Source organism: Ovis aries, chromosome 13, assembly GCF_016772045.2.
Source record: "Ovis aries strain OAR_USU_Benz2616 breed Rambouillet chromosome 13, ARS-UI_Ramb_v3.0, whole genome shotgun sequence".
Taxonomy (NCBI): Eukaryota; Metazoa; Chordata; class Mammalia; order Artiodactyla; family Bovidae; genus Ovis; species Ovis aries.
This window is the reverse complement of record NC_056066.1, coordinates 57,668,277-57,689,119: the sequence shown is the minus strand read 5'-3', so window position 1 is coordinate 57,689,119 and position 20,843 is coordinate 57,668,277. Positions and strand designations below refer to the sequence as shown.

General features: G+C 44.4%; 1 protein-coding gene across 1 annotated transcript in view; it reads left to right on the top strand.

Moving 5' to 3' along the window:
• The window catches only part of RAB22A (RAB22A, member RAS oncogene family), a 51,761-nt gene extending 39,431 nt beyond the window's left edge, over nt 1-12,330 (top strand). Inside the window, exons 4-7 of the mRNA XM_004014439.5 lie at nt 126-197; nt 290-396; nt 945-1,054; nt 5,231-12,330. Coding sequence (XP_004014488.1) covers nt 126-197; nt 290-396; nt 945-1,054; nt 5,231-5,328 — 387 coding nt within the window. The 3' untranslated portion in view covers nt 5,329-12,330. The remainder of the gene's footprint in view (nt 1-125; nt 198-289; nt 397-944; nt 1,055-5,230) is intronic.
• The last annotated feature ends 8,513 nt before the right edge of the window (nt 12,331-20,843 follow it).

The window sequence follows — 20,843 nt, the reverse complement described above, 5'->3', positions numbered from 1 at the left end:
TCATCTTTCTTGGCTTAAGAGAAAGATTACCTTTTGTGTGGGGATAATGGGCTTCAAAGTCTAGTAAGAAGCATATTTAACCAGTTTTCCCGATTTTGTTGTTTATTTTTCCCTCTTCTCTGCAGTTTCGTGCCTTAGCGCCAATGTACTACCGAGGCTCGGCTGCAGCTATAATTGTTTACGACATCACGAAAGAAGTAAGGCCTGACATACCATCTTCTTGAGACTATTCTGAAAACTCTGTTTAGGTCGCTTCAGTCTCCAGTTGCTTTCCTCCTTTGTGTTACAGGAGACATTTTCAACATTAAAGAATTGGGTAAAAGAGCTTCGGCAGCACGGCCCACCCAATATTGTAGTTGCCATTGCAGGAAATAAGTGTGACCTAATTGATGTAAGGTAAGTTATTAGTGCAGGAGATACCAGTGCTGATTGTGTGTTCTTCTGACAGAGCACTATCCAGTAGAAGAATCTAGTTTCTGTTTTATCTCTAACATTGAAAAATTCCTATTTGTTGTTTGGTTGGGGTCCTGAAGTTTCAAACTAAAATTAAGAGTTCAGACACTTGGAGCTCATTAGATTATGTATCAAGACAGGTGTGTAATTTATTTAAACATCAGTTGCAGTACACTTGAACATGATCTGAGATTGATGTAGCCTCAGCTCCCGTAGCACAGGGTTCTCGAATTGGGAAAGGATATTTTAAGGAAAGCACGTCGATTGGCAGTTTCTCTGGACCACTTCCATGATCTTCCAAGCAAGGGCTCTACTGGGGGAGGGGGGAGGGGAGAAACCATGGTGATTCTCTGACTGTTCCATTAGACACATTGATAGTGGTTCCAGGTTCCGTTCTGATCATCATAAATCTGGTTAATTACTGGGTAGATGGGGATCACATTAAGCTCCTGACAGGTAGAGTTTGTGATCTACAGTTTATTGTTTTCCAGAGAGGTCATGGAGAGAGATGCCAAGGACTACGCCGACTCCATCCATGCAGTCTTTGTAGAGACAAGTGCGAAGAATGCGATAAACATAAATGAACTCTTTATAGAAATTAGTGAGTATCCCTACCTCATGCATTTCTTCTGTGCGGAGCAACTTAATGCAGCTTTATCTGGTCAGGGGGAGTTTCCTCCCTACACAGAGCAGTCTAGCCTGGTGGTGTTCTCAGTGGAATGAGATTTGAGAATTGAAGAGTGACGACGGGTTTTCATGTTGGGACGTAATTGCTGGAGAGCTGCTGCCTGACGACTGGCCCTGCTTTCTAGGAGGAGTGTTGCTCCTGAATCAGTAATGTGCAAGGCCTTGGGGTCCTGGAAGCTGTCATCGTCCTCTCTCTCTTTAAATGTGTTTCAGTTAGTCATCCAAAGTCATGGAGCGTGAATAAGATAAAAAAAGGGACGTGGACTGTGTGTGTAATTCCCCCGTAAAAAAGTCCTCAGAAATTAATATGAGGCTCTTGCCAGTGAGAGGTTGAGACACTCTTCCCCTCCTCTCCTCTTTCCCTTTTCAGAAATGTTACAGTGATGACACTCAGTGGGAGAGTCTGCCACATACCTCTGGGACCATCCATGAATTGTATCTGTTCATTCATTTCATTCCAATTCATCAGAATGTTCACTGAGACCTGTTTCAGACTCGGGGGAGACAGCAGCAAGCATGACGGGGCGGCCTCTGCAGTCCACTGGGGGAGAGACAGCACACAGGGAAGCGAGACCCTTTCTGATGATGAGCAGGAATACAAAGTACATAAGATAGACTGAAAGGAAAGAGTTTCTGCAGATGGTCAGGGAAGGCTTCTCTGAGGAGGCACTATTGGAGCCAGACCCTGACACAGCAAATGTGCAGAGCCCTAAGGTTCATGTTAACTGAACAGGTCAGACTTGCACAAGAAGGATAGGAGTAAGCCACACTGAGATCTATCCTTCGGGGAGATCTGAAAGTGGAAGGGCGCTTGGCCAGCATGTAGAGGAAGAGCCAGCAGGGCCAGGCTGGGACGGCCCCCAGGGGAGCAGACCTCGGGGCGCCAGGGCCCAGGGGCTGCAGGAAGCCCCGGTGACCCCGGCAAGTGGACAGCAGCGGCAGGCGGGCCCCTGGCTACATGGCCACCCCATTACTGGGGTTACTTTTGGTTTTATTTTTAATTTTTGATGTTTTTAGTTTGTTCAGAGATCTGAAATTTATGTAACATGTCACACTTTTTAAATCTGGCCACTTACTGAAATATTTTCAGAGTACCATGCAGGCCTGCTGGGCCTATCTGCCACCTGGAACAGCTGGTAGACACTGGTGTGTGAGCTCTAGTCCAGCCCCTTCCTTCCAACATTAAACAGCAACAATATTTTTCGTCTTCCTAGATTGTAAATAGCAGTTACTCAGATGCATTCCTAAAAGGCAGTGTGTAAAGGTAGTCGGGAATTTTTCACAGTTTAGTTCAAGCTAAAATATCTAGGTATGTGGTATCATAATTATCACTGTTTTTGTAAAGTGTTCTATAGCAATATTAAGAATAGGAAGGTAGTGAAGCCTACCAACAGTGAAAATTCCTATATAAAAACTAGCCTGTACATACTGATTTTAACTGTGAAGAATTAAAAAAAAAAAAAAAGTTTGTTCCAAAAGATTAGAAAAACTTAGATGTAAATTGAGTTTATTATTTACTGGGCATTGTAAAATTGAGTTAGCATGGGGCCTGGGTTTGCTGGCTTTTTATCGGAGTCTAATATACATGCTGCAGAGTGCTCCCATCAGAAGTATAATGCTCCAGGGGTGTTCATGGACTGAGTAGCCTCCTGGGTCAGCACGCATGTGAACCTCACTCCTCCCCCTCCCACAGGGAACCCCCATCCTGACCACCAGCTCTTCTTGTTTTACCTGTTTATAGACTTTATGCTTTTTAAAACGAACTGGGTTTGCTTACGTGTGTCTGGTGTGTTTGACTCTACATCACATCTGGTAGATAGGTCCCCATGAGCATGTGACTCATTGTCATCGCTGTGGAGTGTGTGTCAGGGCGGGCCACCTCCACAGGGCAGTTACCCGCCATGTGGATAGGCATCTGGTAGTTGTCCCCAGTTTCAAGCTATGATAAGTAGAACCTCTGTGAGCATTCTGCTTCATGTCCAGTGTGTGCACGATGTGGACGCTTTCTGTTAGGGGTCTGTTTACACCCAGGAGAAGATTTGCCGAGTCATCAGGTATGCGCACATTGAGTGCAGGTTTACTGCCCAGCAGCCTTCAGGGTGATCACACCCGTCAACGCGGACAGCAGTGGGATCTGAGAACCCCAGTCACTCCATGTAGGGCCGCCAGGGTCGTGACCCACCACTTCGGACAGTGAATGAAGTCAAGCACCTTTCCGGCATTTGTTTACATTTTTATGGTATTTAGATAGCCTCTTCTGTGTAGTTTTGCCTGTATTCCTGTTGGATTTATCTGCCTTTGTCTTAATGTTTATAGTTTATTTTGGCTGTGAGTCCATTGTTGATTATGTCTATTGGAAAGCTCTACTCTGCGCCTTGACTTTCATTTTTGGATCAATTCCTTTGGTGAACTGGAGCTTTAAATCTTAATTGTATCCACTTTGTCCTTACTTTCGCTTGCAGTTAGCTCCTGCTTAAGAAATCCTTCCCTATTCCCAGGTCACGAAGGTGTTCTCCTCTGCTTTCTTCTAAAAGTATTTCAGAGATGGCTCTGTAATACCAGCTGTGTTTCCAGCATTCATTTATTGAGAAATAAATGATGACAAGAGTCAGTAGAACTTTTAAATAAATTTGTGTTGTGGTCATAACAGTGCATGCAGGCATTTCAAAGTGCTTGTAGGACTTACTAGGGGTGCTTCCTCGCCTTGTAGGCACCACGCTATGTACTGCCCTCTCCCCACCCCGCCCCCCAGTTTGGAGGCTGCTGGACATGCTGGAGGCTCCAGTCTAGGCACCTGAGGACTTGGGAGTTGGCAGATTGCTGCTCTGCCTCGTTAATGCCAAACGTGGGTGTCAGTTCGTCCCATGGTTTCAAAGTACCTCAGCACCAGGTGCTGTGCTGAATGGACACTGGGAACATAGAGCCAGAGGCATGCTGCTTTCCTCCAAGAGCATGGGGCCCCATTCAAGGGGTGAGGAGATCGCTGCCTGAGCAAAAGCGGGATAATGGGCTTCTGGCTCCTGACTAATGTGAGCATCCAAGGTGCTAGACAGAGTTAGGAACTGCTCCTTGTACCGGGAGCAGCCCTGAAGTTATCAGGGAGGGTGGGTGACTGGGTGATTTAAGGCTTCTCTCGAACACACTATGCTTCACAGAGCAGTAAAGTGAAACCCGTTCATTCTCATGCACTGTTGGTTGGAGAATAAAGTGGTGCAGCCTCTTCAGAGAGCAATTTGGCAGCATCTGTCAAAATTTAAATTGCACGTCCTTCCTGCATTTGTGCTGGATAGACCCTGGGAGTGCAGTGTCTGTATCAGACGAACACCCAGGAGTGGAACTGCGTGACCCAGCTCTTCCCAGCCAGTCCATTTATCCTATACCAAGATAGTCTTTGCATTGCTGTTAAAGACATGAGAATACTGGAAACAAGCTAACTATCTGTGAATTGGGGATCAATGGCAGGACATCCACAGACTCAGCATCACAGAGCCTTGTAGACGAACTCTGCTTGAGCACTGCCCAGATGCATGACATGATAAGAGTCTGTGCTCCTGCCTGGGTTTTAAGAACAGGGATGGGTGCATATGTGTTCCATGCACGTCTGCGCACACCTCTCTCTGGAAGGTGGCCTCTGCTACAAGACAGGACAGCAACGTTCTGATGCAGTTTTTTTTTTAACATGTTAAATCTTTTTACACATTTAAAAAATGTGTACTAAATGCCAGGTGATACTCCTCTTTGGACCCTGGGACCAAAAAAAATGACAGGATATTAGTGGGAAAACTGATGGCAACAGAAAGTCTGGAGTTGGGTGAATAGTGATGTTCCAGTGTCAAGTTCTTCCTTTTTGCCGAATCCCACGGTCATCCCATGAAGTCCCAAAACCGGGGGAGGCTGGGTGAGGGGACCCAGCTACATGTCACCTTTGCAGCTCTTCTGTACATGTAAACACCTTCCAAAGTTAGAGATTTATTACCTTTTTTAAATTTTAGTGAGACCTGTCAAACTGCAAGTGTAGAATGGTCATGTATGAGAATGAAGCCTGAGAAAGTGAATGCTCACTGCCCTCCCTCCTGTCCTCTTGGTTTAGGTCGAAGAATTCCCTCCACTGACGCTAGCCCACCTTCTGGAGGAAAGGGCTTCAAACTCCGCAGACAGCCTTCGGAGCCAAAGCGGAGCTGCTGCTGACCGGGCCTCGGCCCCCCGGGCTTCCTGATGAAGTAGGTGGTCCTGACAGGTCTCGGGAGGGCTGGGCCCCGCCTCCGGGGGTCACCTGCCAGTCTTGGATCTTCTTCGGGCAACAAGGATTCACAGGAATTGACCGGTTTCGTCTCCTCTTGGGAGACTGCAGCAATAATACGTCAGTCTGTGGACTTCCGTCCTGTAAAGAATCTCTGTACACAGGGACTGCATCGTTGGCTCCTGATCTTGCTGAGAAGGAATGTACAGTTGTGTGGATGGTAGAATGAGATCATTGAGTAGCTTTGTAGTCAAGATTCTATGTCACATTTGTAAAGGGAAAATTAGCACTTTCGTGGTTCTTGAGGGAAAAAAAAAACGGCCTTGTGGAGACATTCCTTTCCTTGGTTTCCCATTGCCACTGTTAGAGGGAGTGGTAGCATTTAGAATGTGTGCAGTTACCACCGTGGAGAGATGGCAGTTAGGATCGTCGGAAGCTAACGTGGGTGGTTTCCGGGGCTGATGGAGAGGCATCCACTCCTGCCGTCTCTGACGCACTTTCCATTGGGCGCAGCAGCCCAGGACCCTGTCGCACGTGTGTCCCCAGGCACGTCACTGGCACCTTTTTAGGTAAGCTCTGTTGATCAAGATGGTCGTGGTAGAGAGGCTGCCTGGAACATGTTGAATTGCAGATTCAGTTTAAACTGACTAGCCATGTTTTCCAAAGGAAGAGAGGAAGCCCAGAAAGTGGAATAAATGCTGTCCGTTTTTTATTTAACCGAGTTGTCTTGGTGGGGGAAACAGTTATCTGCCGCTTGCTCAGCACATGTAAAGTTGTAGTCATATATTTATGAGACCACTGCTTACAGATTATAAATTATGTAAATACATTAATAAATTCTATGTTTCGTTTACCACTCCATTTACTCTTGCACCGGCCTGGCGCGCGCCCCCCATTTCTCAGTTCGTGCACGGGAAGTTCTTTGAAGCACATTTTATGCGGTGCAGAAGCATCGAGCATGTGGCTCTAGGTTGTCAAGGGTTTCTCTGCCTTCCTTCCCACCACCCCTCCCCTGCAGTCCCATCTGGAAGCCACCGTGCAGACAGATGCCACTTGGAGAAGCCTGACGAGTCCCTCCTAGCCTCGGGGTGCAAGACCAAGCTCCTGAGCCCATGTCATTTACCTGGTCTTGGAAATAAAGCTGCTGCTAGTTTTCACAGCAGCCTCAGACCAACTGTTTGAAGAGCGCTTCTTCTCTTGTTAACAGTTCCACATCTCTTTCCCTTATTTTCCCCTGCCTCTCTTAGTGGTTAACACTCTTTTCCCTCAGGGAGCCTAATGAGCTTTTTAATATAATCTAAAAATAAAGCACTGAAGTGAAGTTGGTGAAAATTTGTTCCTGGTCTAATCTGGCACCCTTCCAACCTGAGTATTGTAAGGGAAGGAAATTTACAAGATTAAATAGGAAATGAAACAGCTTGAATTTCAAACCAAATTGTGTTTTCAGAGCTATCCTTAAACTGAACAGTCAAAACTTTTAAAAATAATGGTTATTTCTTCATGCCCCCCACTTGATACAGTTAGATTTTAATGGGAAAATTATAACTCAGATTAAGTGAAAAACAATTCCCTTCCCCATAGTGTATATATCTTGAGCACTTGGAATTGTTTATTCTCTTACTGAAATCGTATAGAAGGAATGTAGGTAGTGAACACTCTCATGTTGCTTTGTGTAAAGTGCGCGTGGACTCTCTCCTCCCCTGGCATCTAGCTTTCTTCCCCAGCGTGAGATTAGCAAGATTTGGACAGCATGCGTGATTCCAGGGCCAGGCACTTCACACCTGAGGGTGGTTAGGCTTTACTTCACATACATCCAAACGGACTGGCCATCAGGCCACTGCCCTGGTTGGTCCCTGACGTTCCCCCCACTGGGCCTCTGTCTCCATGACAACAAAATAAAAACACTCGACTTACCAAGAGGTCAGGTGTGTGTGGCCCTTTCTTATTTCACCAAAAGATGACACAGCTCTGATCTATGACCTTCACAGTTTTTCCACCACAGCTGTCCATCAGCATGGCTGGTTTCATGGTGTCTGGGTGCACAGGGAAGGGCGGGCAGAGCACTTCCATGCCTCTCTGGTGGGTGAGGCCTCCCCTCCAAGCGTCTCTCACCTCATTGTGACGTAGGCTGCACAGAGCCCAGCACAGTCCATCCTTCAGCCCCTGTAGCCGCCTTCTCCTCCTAATCCTCGTGGTCCTCTCCACATGCTCCCCACACAGTTCAGGGCCCTCTCTTGCCCTCATTTTCCTCAATCTGTCTCAGAAATCAATGTGGCTCTGTACCTCACATGATGTTTTCTTAATATTCAACAGTAACAACTGCACCTTGCTCTCTCAGAGTCCCTAATCCATACTCGATGAGAACAGGGGAAAGGATGTTTTCCGTTACCTTGTTTGCTTCTAAAGCACAAAGATGGATATTAACGTCAGAAGCAGTGTTTTATTTTGAGCCCACTTTGGATTATTCACCTGAGTAAACAGTGATTTAATACATGTTTCATACATCCTTTATTCTTAGTTCTTATCATGAGAAAAAGCTAGCTTGTGAAGAAATTGAGACACAGCCCATCTATAAAAATCTGCTTTCGGTTCTCTTATGACGCAGGGCCATCTTTAAGAACTTGGGGGACTGAAAAGAGAAAAGCCATTCATTAGCTCTGAGTGTCTGTTGATTCCTCTCAGAGAAATGAAAATCAGGTCTTTGCTGGCGTCCAGTCCTAGGAACCAGTGATCTCCAGAACTCTCCTTTCACACAAGTGTTTTTCTGATTCTGTAATAACTCATTAATTAACATTTGGTGATTAAAAGAACATAAAGGGGGAGTATGATTAAGTGTCCTTCATCTTAAACTCCTTTTAAGAAGTGATTAGGGAGAAGTACCTACTGCAAGTCCTTCTGGTTCTAAATGAAACCTCCATCACCTGCTCTTCAGCCACAGTCAGGCCCAAGTGCTACACGTTGCAACAGAAAGGTTCGGTTCCTTTACAATAACTCACTTCCTTGTCGCCCATGTATGATTTTGTGGGAAGTGCCTGCCCCCCATTATATACACACTTCCTGGGTGCCTCCTCACATCTGAGAGGACTGGACCCTTTGTGCCAGAGGCTCCATGTCTTAAGTGGGTCAGTGTCCTTCTTGAGGCTATCAGGTTTTGTTATTTCTAAATGTGTAGAAAGGTAAAGAAAACCATATTTACTTCCAGAACTTCTCTTTACGTTTTTGTATTTATTTCTTTTCTGTTCTCAAGAAGGAACATAGGTCTGCAAGACCTTCTAAATTAAACCTGACAGAGTAATGAAAACATCCTCAGATGACATTCCATGGCTTTCCTGGAGACGTCAGACCAGTGTATCCAAACTTTTACGGCATCACATTAAAATGGGGAATTTTAATTGAGACAGCAATACACTAATTGGCATGTCAGCCTCAGAGCTTGAAAAGGCATTTGTTCACTGTTAAATGCATCCTTAATGATCTGAAAGTATGTTTCAAAAGAGGTTATATAAATTCTTACAAGCATCTTTTCACTGTTGTTGGTTTTTTTGTTTTGTTTTGTTTTGTTTTCAGAACACGCTGAGAACGTGATTCATGGCCCCTTAGTGTATAAGAAATAACGTGTGCAGCATGTTACATATGTGACAGACGAGACCCCCACCCCATACATTCAGATGTCTCTGCAAGAACCTGTATAAGCAGTGAGGAAACTTTTCCCTTCTAGGGAAAAGTGACTGGAATTCCTTTCACTGTCATCTGTACCAGGGACCCGCTGTAGAACATCTGGGGGTAATGACAGCCCACAGACTCAGGCTGCCTTTCCTCTCTCAAGTCATTAGGCTGCAGATGTTCTCCCCCATCTCCATAATGAAAGTTAAACGACAGTGATAAGCTGGCGAGTGGAGACCTGTGAAAATCCTTCCTTATTTAAATTTGTTGTAAAGGGGCCAGCAGCATGACTTGTTTGTCTGCGGGAGATCGTCTCCCTCTTAATAAAGTTAGTATTTTTTAAAAGAAGAAACAGGATGTACCTTCAGGGGTCGGGCAGTAACTATAGACCTGCTCTCACTTAACACGTGGTCCATCAAAAATGTTCAGTGATTCAGAATATTTAGGAGATGTGTTCTAACTCCTGTGGTACTGTAATTAAAAAACAGTCCAAGCAACAGAATTATCCAGGAGATAAACATGATGCTGTATGGTTTTAGCAGAGGGAAGTGGGGGTAGAGTTTGGCTGGCCTTGGACTAAAAGAAATGACCTCTGCCCATTTCTCTTGACGGTAAGGTTACTTGTCTCAACTTCTAGTAATAGAAATCCAGGCAATGTGATCATCCGATTTGCAAGAAACATTAGTGAAATTCTGGGGCATTTGTCCTGTTCTATGTGCAAATGAAAGTTCAAAAAAAAATTAGGAAGGTGTTACATTTTTCAGGAGCCTCCACTTTTTCAGTCCAAGAGAATGATAAGTGAGCGAACTGTTACGATGAAGTTTCATTAGACATAATGAAGAAAGGGAATAAATAGAACCAAGACTCTCCTTATTTCTCAGTTTGTCCTTTAGGATTCTCATAGCATATAAGGAAAATGATTTACCCTCCAAATCTAGAAGGACTTCCAGTGTCATAGATCAACTTTAATTTTTGGTCTGTACCATCAGAAATAACTAATGTCTGTGTTCTTTCCTCTTAGAGCATAATCAATTCCAGATAGGTTAGAATATGTGTGGCTTCCAAACAAAAGGATTCAGAAGTTTAATGAAAAGAAAAATATGGAATCTTCCATCTTTTCCTTTTATTACCTTCAACATTTTAGTTAGATAGTAAGATTAGAATCTATCATCAATAGATAGTAGAGTTAAAACCATGGAATCTTAACAAATTTAACCGAATTTTTTTTTTAATTCATTGTCAGTTCATTTTCAGATCAGTGTGGATGGTCCTGGCGTCCAGTGCCTCATCAAAATGCTTCATAATGGAAACAAAATTCTGGGTAGCTTTCCATGAGCAGGAATTCAAGTGCCAAGAATTCAGCTAATTAATGGAAAATCCTCAGATAGTACTGATTGCTTTTTGAAAGCGCCTTCTCTAAATTGGCAGTTTTAAAGTGTAGACCTTAATCATCTGGTTAATCCCGCAAAAGAAACAAAACACACTGGTTTGATGCAACTTCTTGATTTGGGAACGTCTTCGTGTTTCCGGAAGTGAATGGTTTAATGCGATACTGAAGAAGAAATCCATCTTTAAAACAGCATTTCACACACAGAGCCAGTAATCTTCACTCAGGATTGAAATTGTTCAGGAAGCACCCACCTTTCAGGTCACAGAGACAAGCCCACCACCCCTTCTTCCACAAGGCAAGGCCAGAGCCCACACTGAGCACCCAGCTGCCGTGGGGCAGGCCAGGGCTGCAGGCAACACGCCCCCTCCCACTTCAGAAATAGTCAGCACCCAGCAGCCCATGATTTCACATTGGAGCTTAACGCTTAATTAATTGTTACTAATTTCTTCATGAAATTTATACTTGAATTGTCAGTTTGACACACACACACACACATACCCACCCACTGGAAAAACCTTGAAAGCAGGGCTTAAATTTGTATACCTCCGCTTACTTTTCCTATGAGGTTACTCCACAGTTTAGGACACTTTTTCTTAATATGGATTATGCACGTAATGTCAGGTCAATCCAGCGTGGGGAGAGTTACCAGCATCTGGTTGGTCAGAGCCACCGATGGGTGCCTCTGTTTTTAAACCATTTGTTGTGTCGTGTAGACAGTTTTATGGCCCTGGAAAAGATTTCTTTCTTTCACTCTCCTCCAGCAGCTCAGTCTCTCCATCATCCTACGTTACGAGTCACTCACACAATGGTCCATCACGCCTCTGACCTTCTTAAGAGTTGACATCTTGACTTCCTTGTGATCGAGGCCGTGATTCTTGCCTTATTTCTCCTTCGCTTTTTGCTGCGGGCTCTCCCTTAAAGACGCAGGGCACCCGCCACCACCTCAGTGTGTGCGATGTGCCTTCCTGTTCTGCCTTACTTGGTCACAGCAATGAGATTTGCCCACCTCGGCCCATGGCGGGGGGAAAAAGCAAGAGGCAACCAGTGATGTCAGACAACACACAGACTAATTTAGGGGAAGAAGCCCAGTATTTCCGGAGAGGAGATGGGCGGTACTGCTTTACAGTGGCAATATGACCGTGTCACAAAATGTTTTCGACCACTGGCAACAAGGCAGGTTAAGTGTCAGAACTTTCACTTAGTTTGTACTAGAACATTTGTTAAACTTTGGAAAACCCTAAGCCTGAACTCTTGAAAAGAGATATGGAGGTAGATGAGCCTAGACATTTAAAAAAATTAAGCTAAAGCCGATGTACCAGCAATTCTTATTTCTCCTAAGAATGTCATGCCTTTTCAAGACCTGATGCAAGGAGTAAGATATTTGTGCCTTTTTCTAATAGTGTCTATTATGGAAAAAAAAAAAAAAACAAATCAAGTTGCTTACAGTTTAGACCGCCTTGTTGCACTATAAGCAGCCCAGATTCTTAGCCATGGCTCCCCTGCATGATGCGTTGCTTGACTACCTGTGATGAAACATTGTAATGATGGTTTGCCAAGCTTGTATGAATGTTTGAAGACTTTATTTTTGCAGTCATAACCTTGGGCTGGACCTAAGTCTATATATAAACCATATGGTGTCTGTATTGTTTGTAGATGCTGACGAAAGAAAACTTGATCTTTTAACTTTTGTTGTAAGATTTTTCTTTTTATGTTTAGGCTGGTAATAGATCATTTGCAAATGGTGGTTGATTTGGCATACTTCTAAACTGTATTGTTTCAGCTTGAACATTCTATACTAAACTTTTATAGAGTATAACATGCTAAGTCACTACAAAATTTGTTGTATTGTAAGGCGAGTGTAAACATTTTGTTAATAAAGTGCTATGTTTACAGATAACATATTTGTCCTTCAGCTGGTTTCTCTTTGTGATAGTCTTCATCACACATTTTTCTTTTTCCTTTTTTTTTTTGACTGTGTCTTGGGCCACGTGTGATTTTAGTTCCCCAGCCAGGGATCGCCCCCGCTGTGGAAGCACAGAGTCTTAACCACTGAACCACCAGGGAAGTCCTTCAGTTCAGTTCAGTTCAGTTGCTCAGTCGTGTCCGACTCTTCACGACCCTATGAATCATAGCACGCCAGGCCTCCCTGTCCATCACCAACTCCCGGAGTTCACTCAAACTCATGTCCATCAAGTCAGTGATGCCATCAAGCCATCTCATCCTCTGTCGTCCCCTTTTCCTCCTGCCCACAATCCCTCCCAGCATCAGAGTCTTCCAAGGAGTCAACTCTTTGCATGAGGTGGCCAAGTACTGGAGTTTCAGCTTTAGCATCATTCCAGTCCTTCATCACGTGTTTTTCTTAACTGAATCTCCTGAAGTCATTTTAAAATTATTTTTGAAAACTGAAATGCCAGAACTTTGGTAGCTGTGGTGTCTGGTGAGCAGCATGGTATTTGTATCCATCAACCCAGCTCCCAGCATCTCTCCCTTAGTCACCTCCTCCTTCCTATCCCATGTCCTTCCCAGGGTTCAGATGGGGAACCCTCCTGGAGACAGACCCGCAAAGCCTCCAGCAAGCATTTTGAGGGAACACTGTTTTCTCACTAACTCAGGTTCATGAGCAAAAGGTTTTATACCATCTTCTGATATCTGGTTGGTTTCATCAAAGATGCCAGCATTGCCATTCAGAGTGGACTTCAGCTTGGATGTCCTCAGTGCCATGCAGTGCCCACAGAAGCACGGCTTCACACACTGGTTTTCTCTTTGACCTCCCTCTGATATAGAAGCACGGTTGTCTTCATGCCGTGTTTGTGTTGACAGCAGGTGTGTTCACCTGAGGGAACCTGAGAGAGCAGAGAAGCCTGCAGATGGACAGACTGGAGTTTGTGCTTCAGCTTAGCCCTTCCTGGGCTATGTGGCCTTAGACAAAGTTCTTACCCTCTCTGAGTTTTGTGGCCTGCATCTGTAAAATGAGAAGGTGAAAGAGAGCCAAGCACACTTAACTGGTGGGGGGAGATGCTCGTATAACTGCCATTCAGCACAGTGTTAACAAAGAGTACGTCCTCACATATAATTTGTTTGAAAATTCATCTCCCTGATAGTCTTCATCTGTTTCAGTTAAAATAGTTGTCATTAGTTTGGGTTTTTTCGTTTCTTCCAATTTTTTGAGACATATAGGAAATTCCAGTTGCTCAGCATCCTTGCCAACACTTGGTATGTTCTTTTCCACTTCAGCCATTCTGGCAGGGGGGTAGTGATATCTTACAGTGGAATTTGCATTTTCCCGTTCGATGTGGGTTCTTTAGTCCACATCCTCCAGTGCTACAAGTGATACGACAGCCACAGCTAGAGCTGCATGTATGGGGAGCCCCAGACCCAGGCTCGACTCACAGGTCCTTAGTCTGTTCAGATACAACAGAACAGACAATAGATGGAGTTGAAAGGGGAACCAGAACCTGGTGGGGGAATACTTGCTGCATATATGAGAGAATGAATTACTATCTATAGTGAACGAAGAGTGTCCAGGATGCAGAAAGAACCACCCCCAAAAAGGGAAATGAAAGGACCCATAACATGAGAAAACAATTCACAAAAAAATTCAAGTAGCAAATTAACAAATTACAGAGGATTAAACTACACTAATGCACATCCAAACTGGTGAACTAGTGTTTGGCCTGTTGGTGAAAAGGAAACACAACCCAACCTCTTAGAGGAGAACACCCCACCCCTCAGTCCTCATCTAAAGGCACCACCCCATGGAGATCCTGTGGAAGAATTTACACAAACAGAATAGTCTTTGCAGCCTTGTACATAGTTTCTAGAAAAGGAGCAGAAAGGAATAAAATGTCAGATACAAATTAATGTGGAAAGGTGTGCCCAGTGTATTGCTGAGTGAAAAATAGCAGGATGTATAGAGTATGAGTATATAAAACAAATTACACATGTGTACACGTTTATACCCTATGGTCTGTAGCCCACCAGGCTCCTTTGTCCATGGGATTTTCCAGGAAAGAATACTGGAATGGATTGCCATTTCCTCCTCCAGGGGATCTTCCCAATCTAGGGATCAAACCCACATCTCATGTCTCCTGCGTTAGGAGGCAGGTTCTTTACCACTAGCACCACCTGGGAAGCCCGCATATTAGGCTGTTAACCTGTCAAAATAGTACCCAAGCCAGTCTTATTTAGAGATGCCAAGAAAGAGAAGACTCCGTGCCAAAGGGGAAGCAGCAAATGAGCGCCCACCCGAAACAAGGATGTTTTGAACACATGCACAAAACAACTGTGCTTTATTTTTCCACAAGCAACTGGCTATTGCCTTAGAACAAATAGGAACTAAATCACGGACCCAGGTTTCTAAGCAATTTTAATGTTTATTGCAGATTTTTCTTTTCCCACTAAAACTTTAGAACTACATTTCTATTAAGATGGTAAATTATAAATCTAAAATGCAAAACCTTTAAAACTTCAGTTGTTTGGCTTATAATAACACTAGCCAAAAACATGATTCTCCACTGAAAATGTCAGTGTTGGTTGAAAAGTAAAGCATCACCAGGCTTCTAGAATTTACCAGGAATATTAAACAACCACTTCTTTTTATTCTGTTTCTGAGACACCACTGCTGGAGCTTGAAAGGGAGTGAAGTGAAAGTCACTCAGTCGTGTCCGATTCTCTGCCACCTGATGGACTATACAGTCCGTAGAATTCTCCAGGCCAGAATACTGGAGTGGGTAGCCTTTCCTTCTCCAGGGGATCTTCCCAACCCAGGGATTGAACCCAGGTCTCCCACATTGCAGACGGATTCTTTACCAGCTGAGCCACAAGGGAAGCCCAAGAATATGGAAGTGGGTAGCCTATCCCTTCTCCAGCGGATCTTCCTGACCCAGGAATCCAACCGGGGTTTCCTGCATTGCAGGCAGACCTAAGCTACCAGGGAAGCCCTTATAAGGGAGAAGAAGGGGAAAAAAGAAAGACTTTACAGCCAACACCTTGTCAAAATGAATCACTGTGTTAATAATTTTAATCAGACCTCTGGTCACTCAGGTTTTTTATTTTCAGTATAACCTCTCAGCATCTTCCAGAAAACAATGTAAGAATGCAGAGATCACCTTTTAAGATGTGTGCGTCATGCTGACACAACCACAGGTATCACTGTTAAAGAGGTGGGAAACAGGACAAGAGGGTCAGAATTCTCTTTATTAAGACTCAGTGTACTCAGTATTATTACCTTCAGGCCTCTGTTAAATAAAATATATGGAAAACATAACGGGAAAGCTACCAAGGCTCCACTCCATTAGAGAAAGGTCGCTTTTAAGAAGAAAATTGTAGGGTCGTGAATAAAAATGTGAGGATAATGCTCGGTATTTGGGCACAAAATCTGTGCCCACGATATACCATCATCAACACTGGAATTTCAATCACCCACTCCAGCAACCAGGTCAGGTCACCTCTTTCTTTGCATATAAATGAGAACACATCGTAATTTTTTGGGAAAATGGCAAAGGAAAAAATGAGCAGACATGATAGCAATGACCTGGGTGCTGTTTACCAGCAAGGCAATAGAAGGCCTGCCTGAATTACCAGTTATGAGTACCTGGAGCCATCAAATCATAAAAGATCCCACTAAGGAGACTCTTGAGAGTTCCTGAGACAGCAAGGAGATCAAACCAGTCAATCCTAAAGGAAATCCACACTGAAGATTCACTGGAAGGACTGATGCTGAAGCTGAAGCTCCAATCCTTTCACCACCTGATGCAAAGAGCTGACTCATTGGAAAAGACCCTGATGCTGGGAAAGATTGAGGGCAGAAGGAGAAGGGGGTGACAGAGGATGAGATGGTTGGATGGCATTGCTGATTCAATGGATGTGAACTTGGGCAAACTCCAAGAGATGGTGAAGGACAGGGAGGCCTGGAGTGCTACAGCCCATGGGGTTGCAAAGAGTCGGACATGAGTTGGTGGCTGAACAATGAGGGTATTTGAATTTTTTTAATTTTATTTTTATATTTGATATTTCCACTATGATAGCCCCATATTAAAGAAGTAGAGTCTCTGTGGGTTTTCTTTTCCCTGGTTTTAAATTACTCCTTGCCAGACAAATCTGCTTCTGAATGTAACAGGAGATGGGAACATGGGCAGCCAAGTGGTAGTTTTTATAGATGGCCTGTTAATGACCTCACGGTGCTGAAAGGACAGCCTCTTATGATACGAATATGGTGATGATTATTGTGTGTATCAAATTATCCCCCCCCCCAAAAAAAAGAAACCTCAGGCCACCTTGAAGGGAAGACCAATCTGGAAAGACTCTTTGGCATTAACTGGATTAAAATGATGTGCAGGCTTCAGTGATCCAGTAATCTTGAAGAGAGCATTTCAAGACATGGAATAAGATTACGTTTCCTTGAGCTGTTCTCTGAGATGAATGACTCAGGGCTCATTTTTCGAAGGGGGTTCCAAGGCCAACCCGAAGACATTTAGTATTTTGCCAACTCAGTGACTGCTTCAACTCTGGCTACCTCCTCTGTGAGGCAGCGTGTGATTTTATTTGCTAAATGATAGCGATGCCAACTTCATGGGGCTACTGTGAATAGCTAATGATGGCAAGCACTCAAGCTCCATAAATCAATATTATTAATTGCATCAATAATAAACATACAAATTCTATTATTAGCTCTGGCATCTGATAGCCTGTTACAAAACCACACAGGGTCAGTGCCTGCTTTTATTCCACCATGGCCCCTTTAGGGACTGTTTGCTTGTTTCTATATTACAGCCTAAAAAATACAAAAGTTTGTCTTTGTTTTTCGTAATGCTGTAGTTAAAATAAAAATACACACCCACACATGCCTCTGAGTGCACACACTAACACAAAATGAGCAAAGGCAATGACTTAAATGGCAAAGTAAAATGAAGAAAAAAGAAGCGGTCTTATAGCCCCAGTCTCAGGAGAACGGCACAGAACGAGAAGGGTTTGGACTGGAGAACTTTGAGGCTATGAGGGGGAAGCACAGAGGAGATGGAAGTGGACAAGAATAGCTGAAGTGATGAAGTGCCTGGGCCCAGAGGCACTGATGCCCACGGCCACAGCAAGATAAATGCCACTCCCTGCCCTCCCAGGTACCAGCTTTCAGAGGCTGATCCATCATCATTTGTTACTAATATCGTCCAATGTTAAAACTTTCCTGCCACTGCAAAGCCCTACATCTTGGACAGGGAGGAATAACTGGATGAAAAATCACAAGGTTTTATGACCCCTATCACACACCATGCGTTATCACAACACAAATACCTGAGGACCCCATGAGGGAATTAATCTTCTAAGAGATAAAGCTGGTTCTTTCTGATACCTTTCCCATGGGAGGAAATAACAGAAGGCATTTACTACATGCCCCCTTTTCTAATTGCTGCGAATGAAGAATAGCTTGCTTGTGTTGAATAAAAGATAGGTGGATAGGGGATGTCTTCACCAAGTTACACACTGATTGTGAAGAGCCTGTTTTTCATGCTGTTTCCTGGATATGCTGTACTTAGAGTGAGACATATTTGCTTATTTCCTTTACAAATTACCAAAAAAACAAACCCACCCTGAAATAACTAAAATCTCCAGGAACATCACTGCTCCCAACCCCACACAGCATACAAGCCTCCCAGATGTAACTCAAGGGACCAGGGGAGCTCTTTGAAATGCCACCCTCATGGTCATAGATACACTTCACTGAGGATTTACCATGTGCCCAGAACAGGGCACTAAGGACTTTCCTGGCACTGACCAATTCATTGCATCCTCCCCAAACCTTAGCAAGAGAAACTGACTATATCCCACCTTACAGATTGGTTCAGATGGTAAAGAATCCACCTGCAATGCAGAAGGCCCTGTGTTCATATCAACGCAGATTTGATTCCTGTGTCGGGAAGATCCCCTGGAGAAAGGAATGACAACCCACTCCAGAATTCTTGCCTGAAGAATTCCATGAACAGAGGAGCCTGGCAGGCTCAAAAAGAGTCAGACATGACTGAGGGACTGACCAACTGATCATGCACACACCTTACAGACAGGGCATGGACAGGGAAGGAAAAGCCACTCATGGTGGCCAGGAACTGGCCAGGCACTTACAGTGGGTCCTGATGCTCTCTCTTATTGAGCAGAATTTCACAGGACACCAGCATCACACAGGCCACTGCATGACCAGAGAGAGTCCAGACAATAACAAGAATCTACTCCAGTCGTCATTCTGAGCCCAGACAAGAAAACTGTCTAACCCCACCTAAATTGACCTCTCCTAGCTAACCTGAGTGGTGGGCAGGCTGCTGCTTTGCCAGTTGCTCACACTTTGAGGCTGGCTCTGGTCTGCCCCCTCTGGATCCCCATTGGATCACGGAATCACCCCTTCCTGGCAGCATCTTTTTTGTTGTTCAGTCACTCAGTTGCATCTGACTCTGCAGCCCCATGGACTGTAGCATGCCACATGGCATCTAACCCCGAGCAAAACCCTACTTCCTCAAGTCCTTCAGGCGTTCTGCAAGCTCTCTCCTCCCTGCCACAGTGAGTAATAACCCCACCTCATTCCTCTAGAGGGGCCTCCCAGGTGCCTCAGCAGTAAAGAATCTACCTATAATGCAGGAAACTCAGGAGACACAGGTTCAACCTCTGGGTCAGGAACTTTCCCTGCAGGAGGAAATGGCAAGCCACTCCAGTATTCTTGCCTGGAGGATTCAATGGACAGAGGAGTCTGGTGGGCTACAGTCCATGGAGTCACAAAGGGTCAGTCATGACTGAGCACTCAGGCATGCATTCCTTTACAGGTGTGTTCTCAGAGCATTGGCTGGAGGGAATTGCCCAGAGCCTAGGAGCCTGCCAGAGGTCACACACCTAGCACCTCTCAGTTCAGTTCAGTCGCTCAGTCATGTCCAACTCTTTGTGACCCCATGAATCGCAGCACGCCAGGCCTCCCTGTCCATCACCAACTCCCAGAGTTCACCCAAACTCTTGTCCATCGAGTAAGTGATGCCATCCAGCCATCTCATCCTCTGTTGTCCCCTTCTCCTCCTGCCCCCAACCCCTCCCAGCATCAGAGTCTTTTCCAATGAGTCAACTCTTCACATGAGGTGGCCAAAGGACTGGAGTTTCAGCTTTAGCATCATTCCTTCCAAAGAAATCCCAGGGTTGATCTCCTTCAGAATGGACTGGTTGGATCTCCTTGCAGTCCAAGGGACTCGCAAGAGTCTTCTCCAACACCACAGTTCAAAAGCATCAATTCTTCGGCGCTCAGCTTTCTTCACAGTCCAACTCTCACATCCATACATGACCACTGGAAAAACCATAGCCTTACTAGATGGACCTTAATCTATGCTTTTGAATATGCTATCTAGGTTGGTTACAACTTTTCTTCCAAGGAGTAAGCGTCTTTTAATTTCATGGCTGCAGTCACCATCTGCAGTGATTTTGGAGCCCAAAAAAATAAAGTCTGGCACTGTTTCCACTGTTTCCCATGTATTTCCCATGAAGTGATGGGACTGGATACCATGATCTTTGTTTTCTGAATGTTGAGCTTGAAGCCAACTTTTTCACTCTCCTCTTTCACTTTCATCAAGAGGCTTTTTAGCTCTTCTTCACTTTCTGCCATAAGGATGGTGTCATCTGCATATCTGAGGTTATTGATATTTCTCCTGGCAATCTTGATTCCAGCTTGTGTTTCTTCCAACCCAGCGTTTCTCATGATGTACTCTGCATAGAAGTTAAATAAGCAGGGTGACAATATACAGCCTTGACGTACTCCTTTTCCTATTTGGAACCAGTCTGTTGCTCCATGTCCAATTCTAACTGTTGCTTCCTGACCTGCATACAGATTTCTCAAGAGGCAGGTCAGGTGGTCTGGTATTCCCATCTCTCTCAGAATTTTCCACAGTTTATTGTGATCCACACAGTCAAAGGCTTTGGCATAGTCAATAAAGCAGAAATAGATGTTTTTCTGGAACTCTCCTGCTTTTTCCATGATCCAGTAGATGTTGGCAATTTGATCTCTGGTTCCTCTGCCTTTTCGAAAACCAACTTTAACATCAGGAAGTTCGTGGTTCACATATTGCTGAAGCCTGGCTTGGAGAATTTTGATCATTACTTTACTAGCATGTGAGATGAGTGCAACTGTGTGGTAGTTTGAGCATTCTTTGGCATTGCCTTTCTTAGGGATTGGAATGAAAACTGACCTTTTCCAGTCCTGTGGCCACTGCTGAGTTTTCCAAATTTGCTGGCATATTGACTGCAGCACTTTGACAGCATCATCTTTCAGGATTTGAAATAGCTCTACTGGAATTCCATCACCTCCACTAGCTTTGTTTGTAGTGATGCTTCCTAAGGCCCACTTGACTTCACATTCCAGGATGTCTGGCTCTAGATGAGTGATCACACCATCGT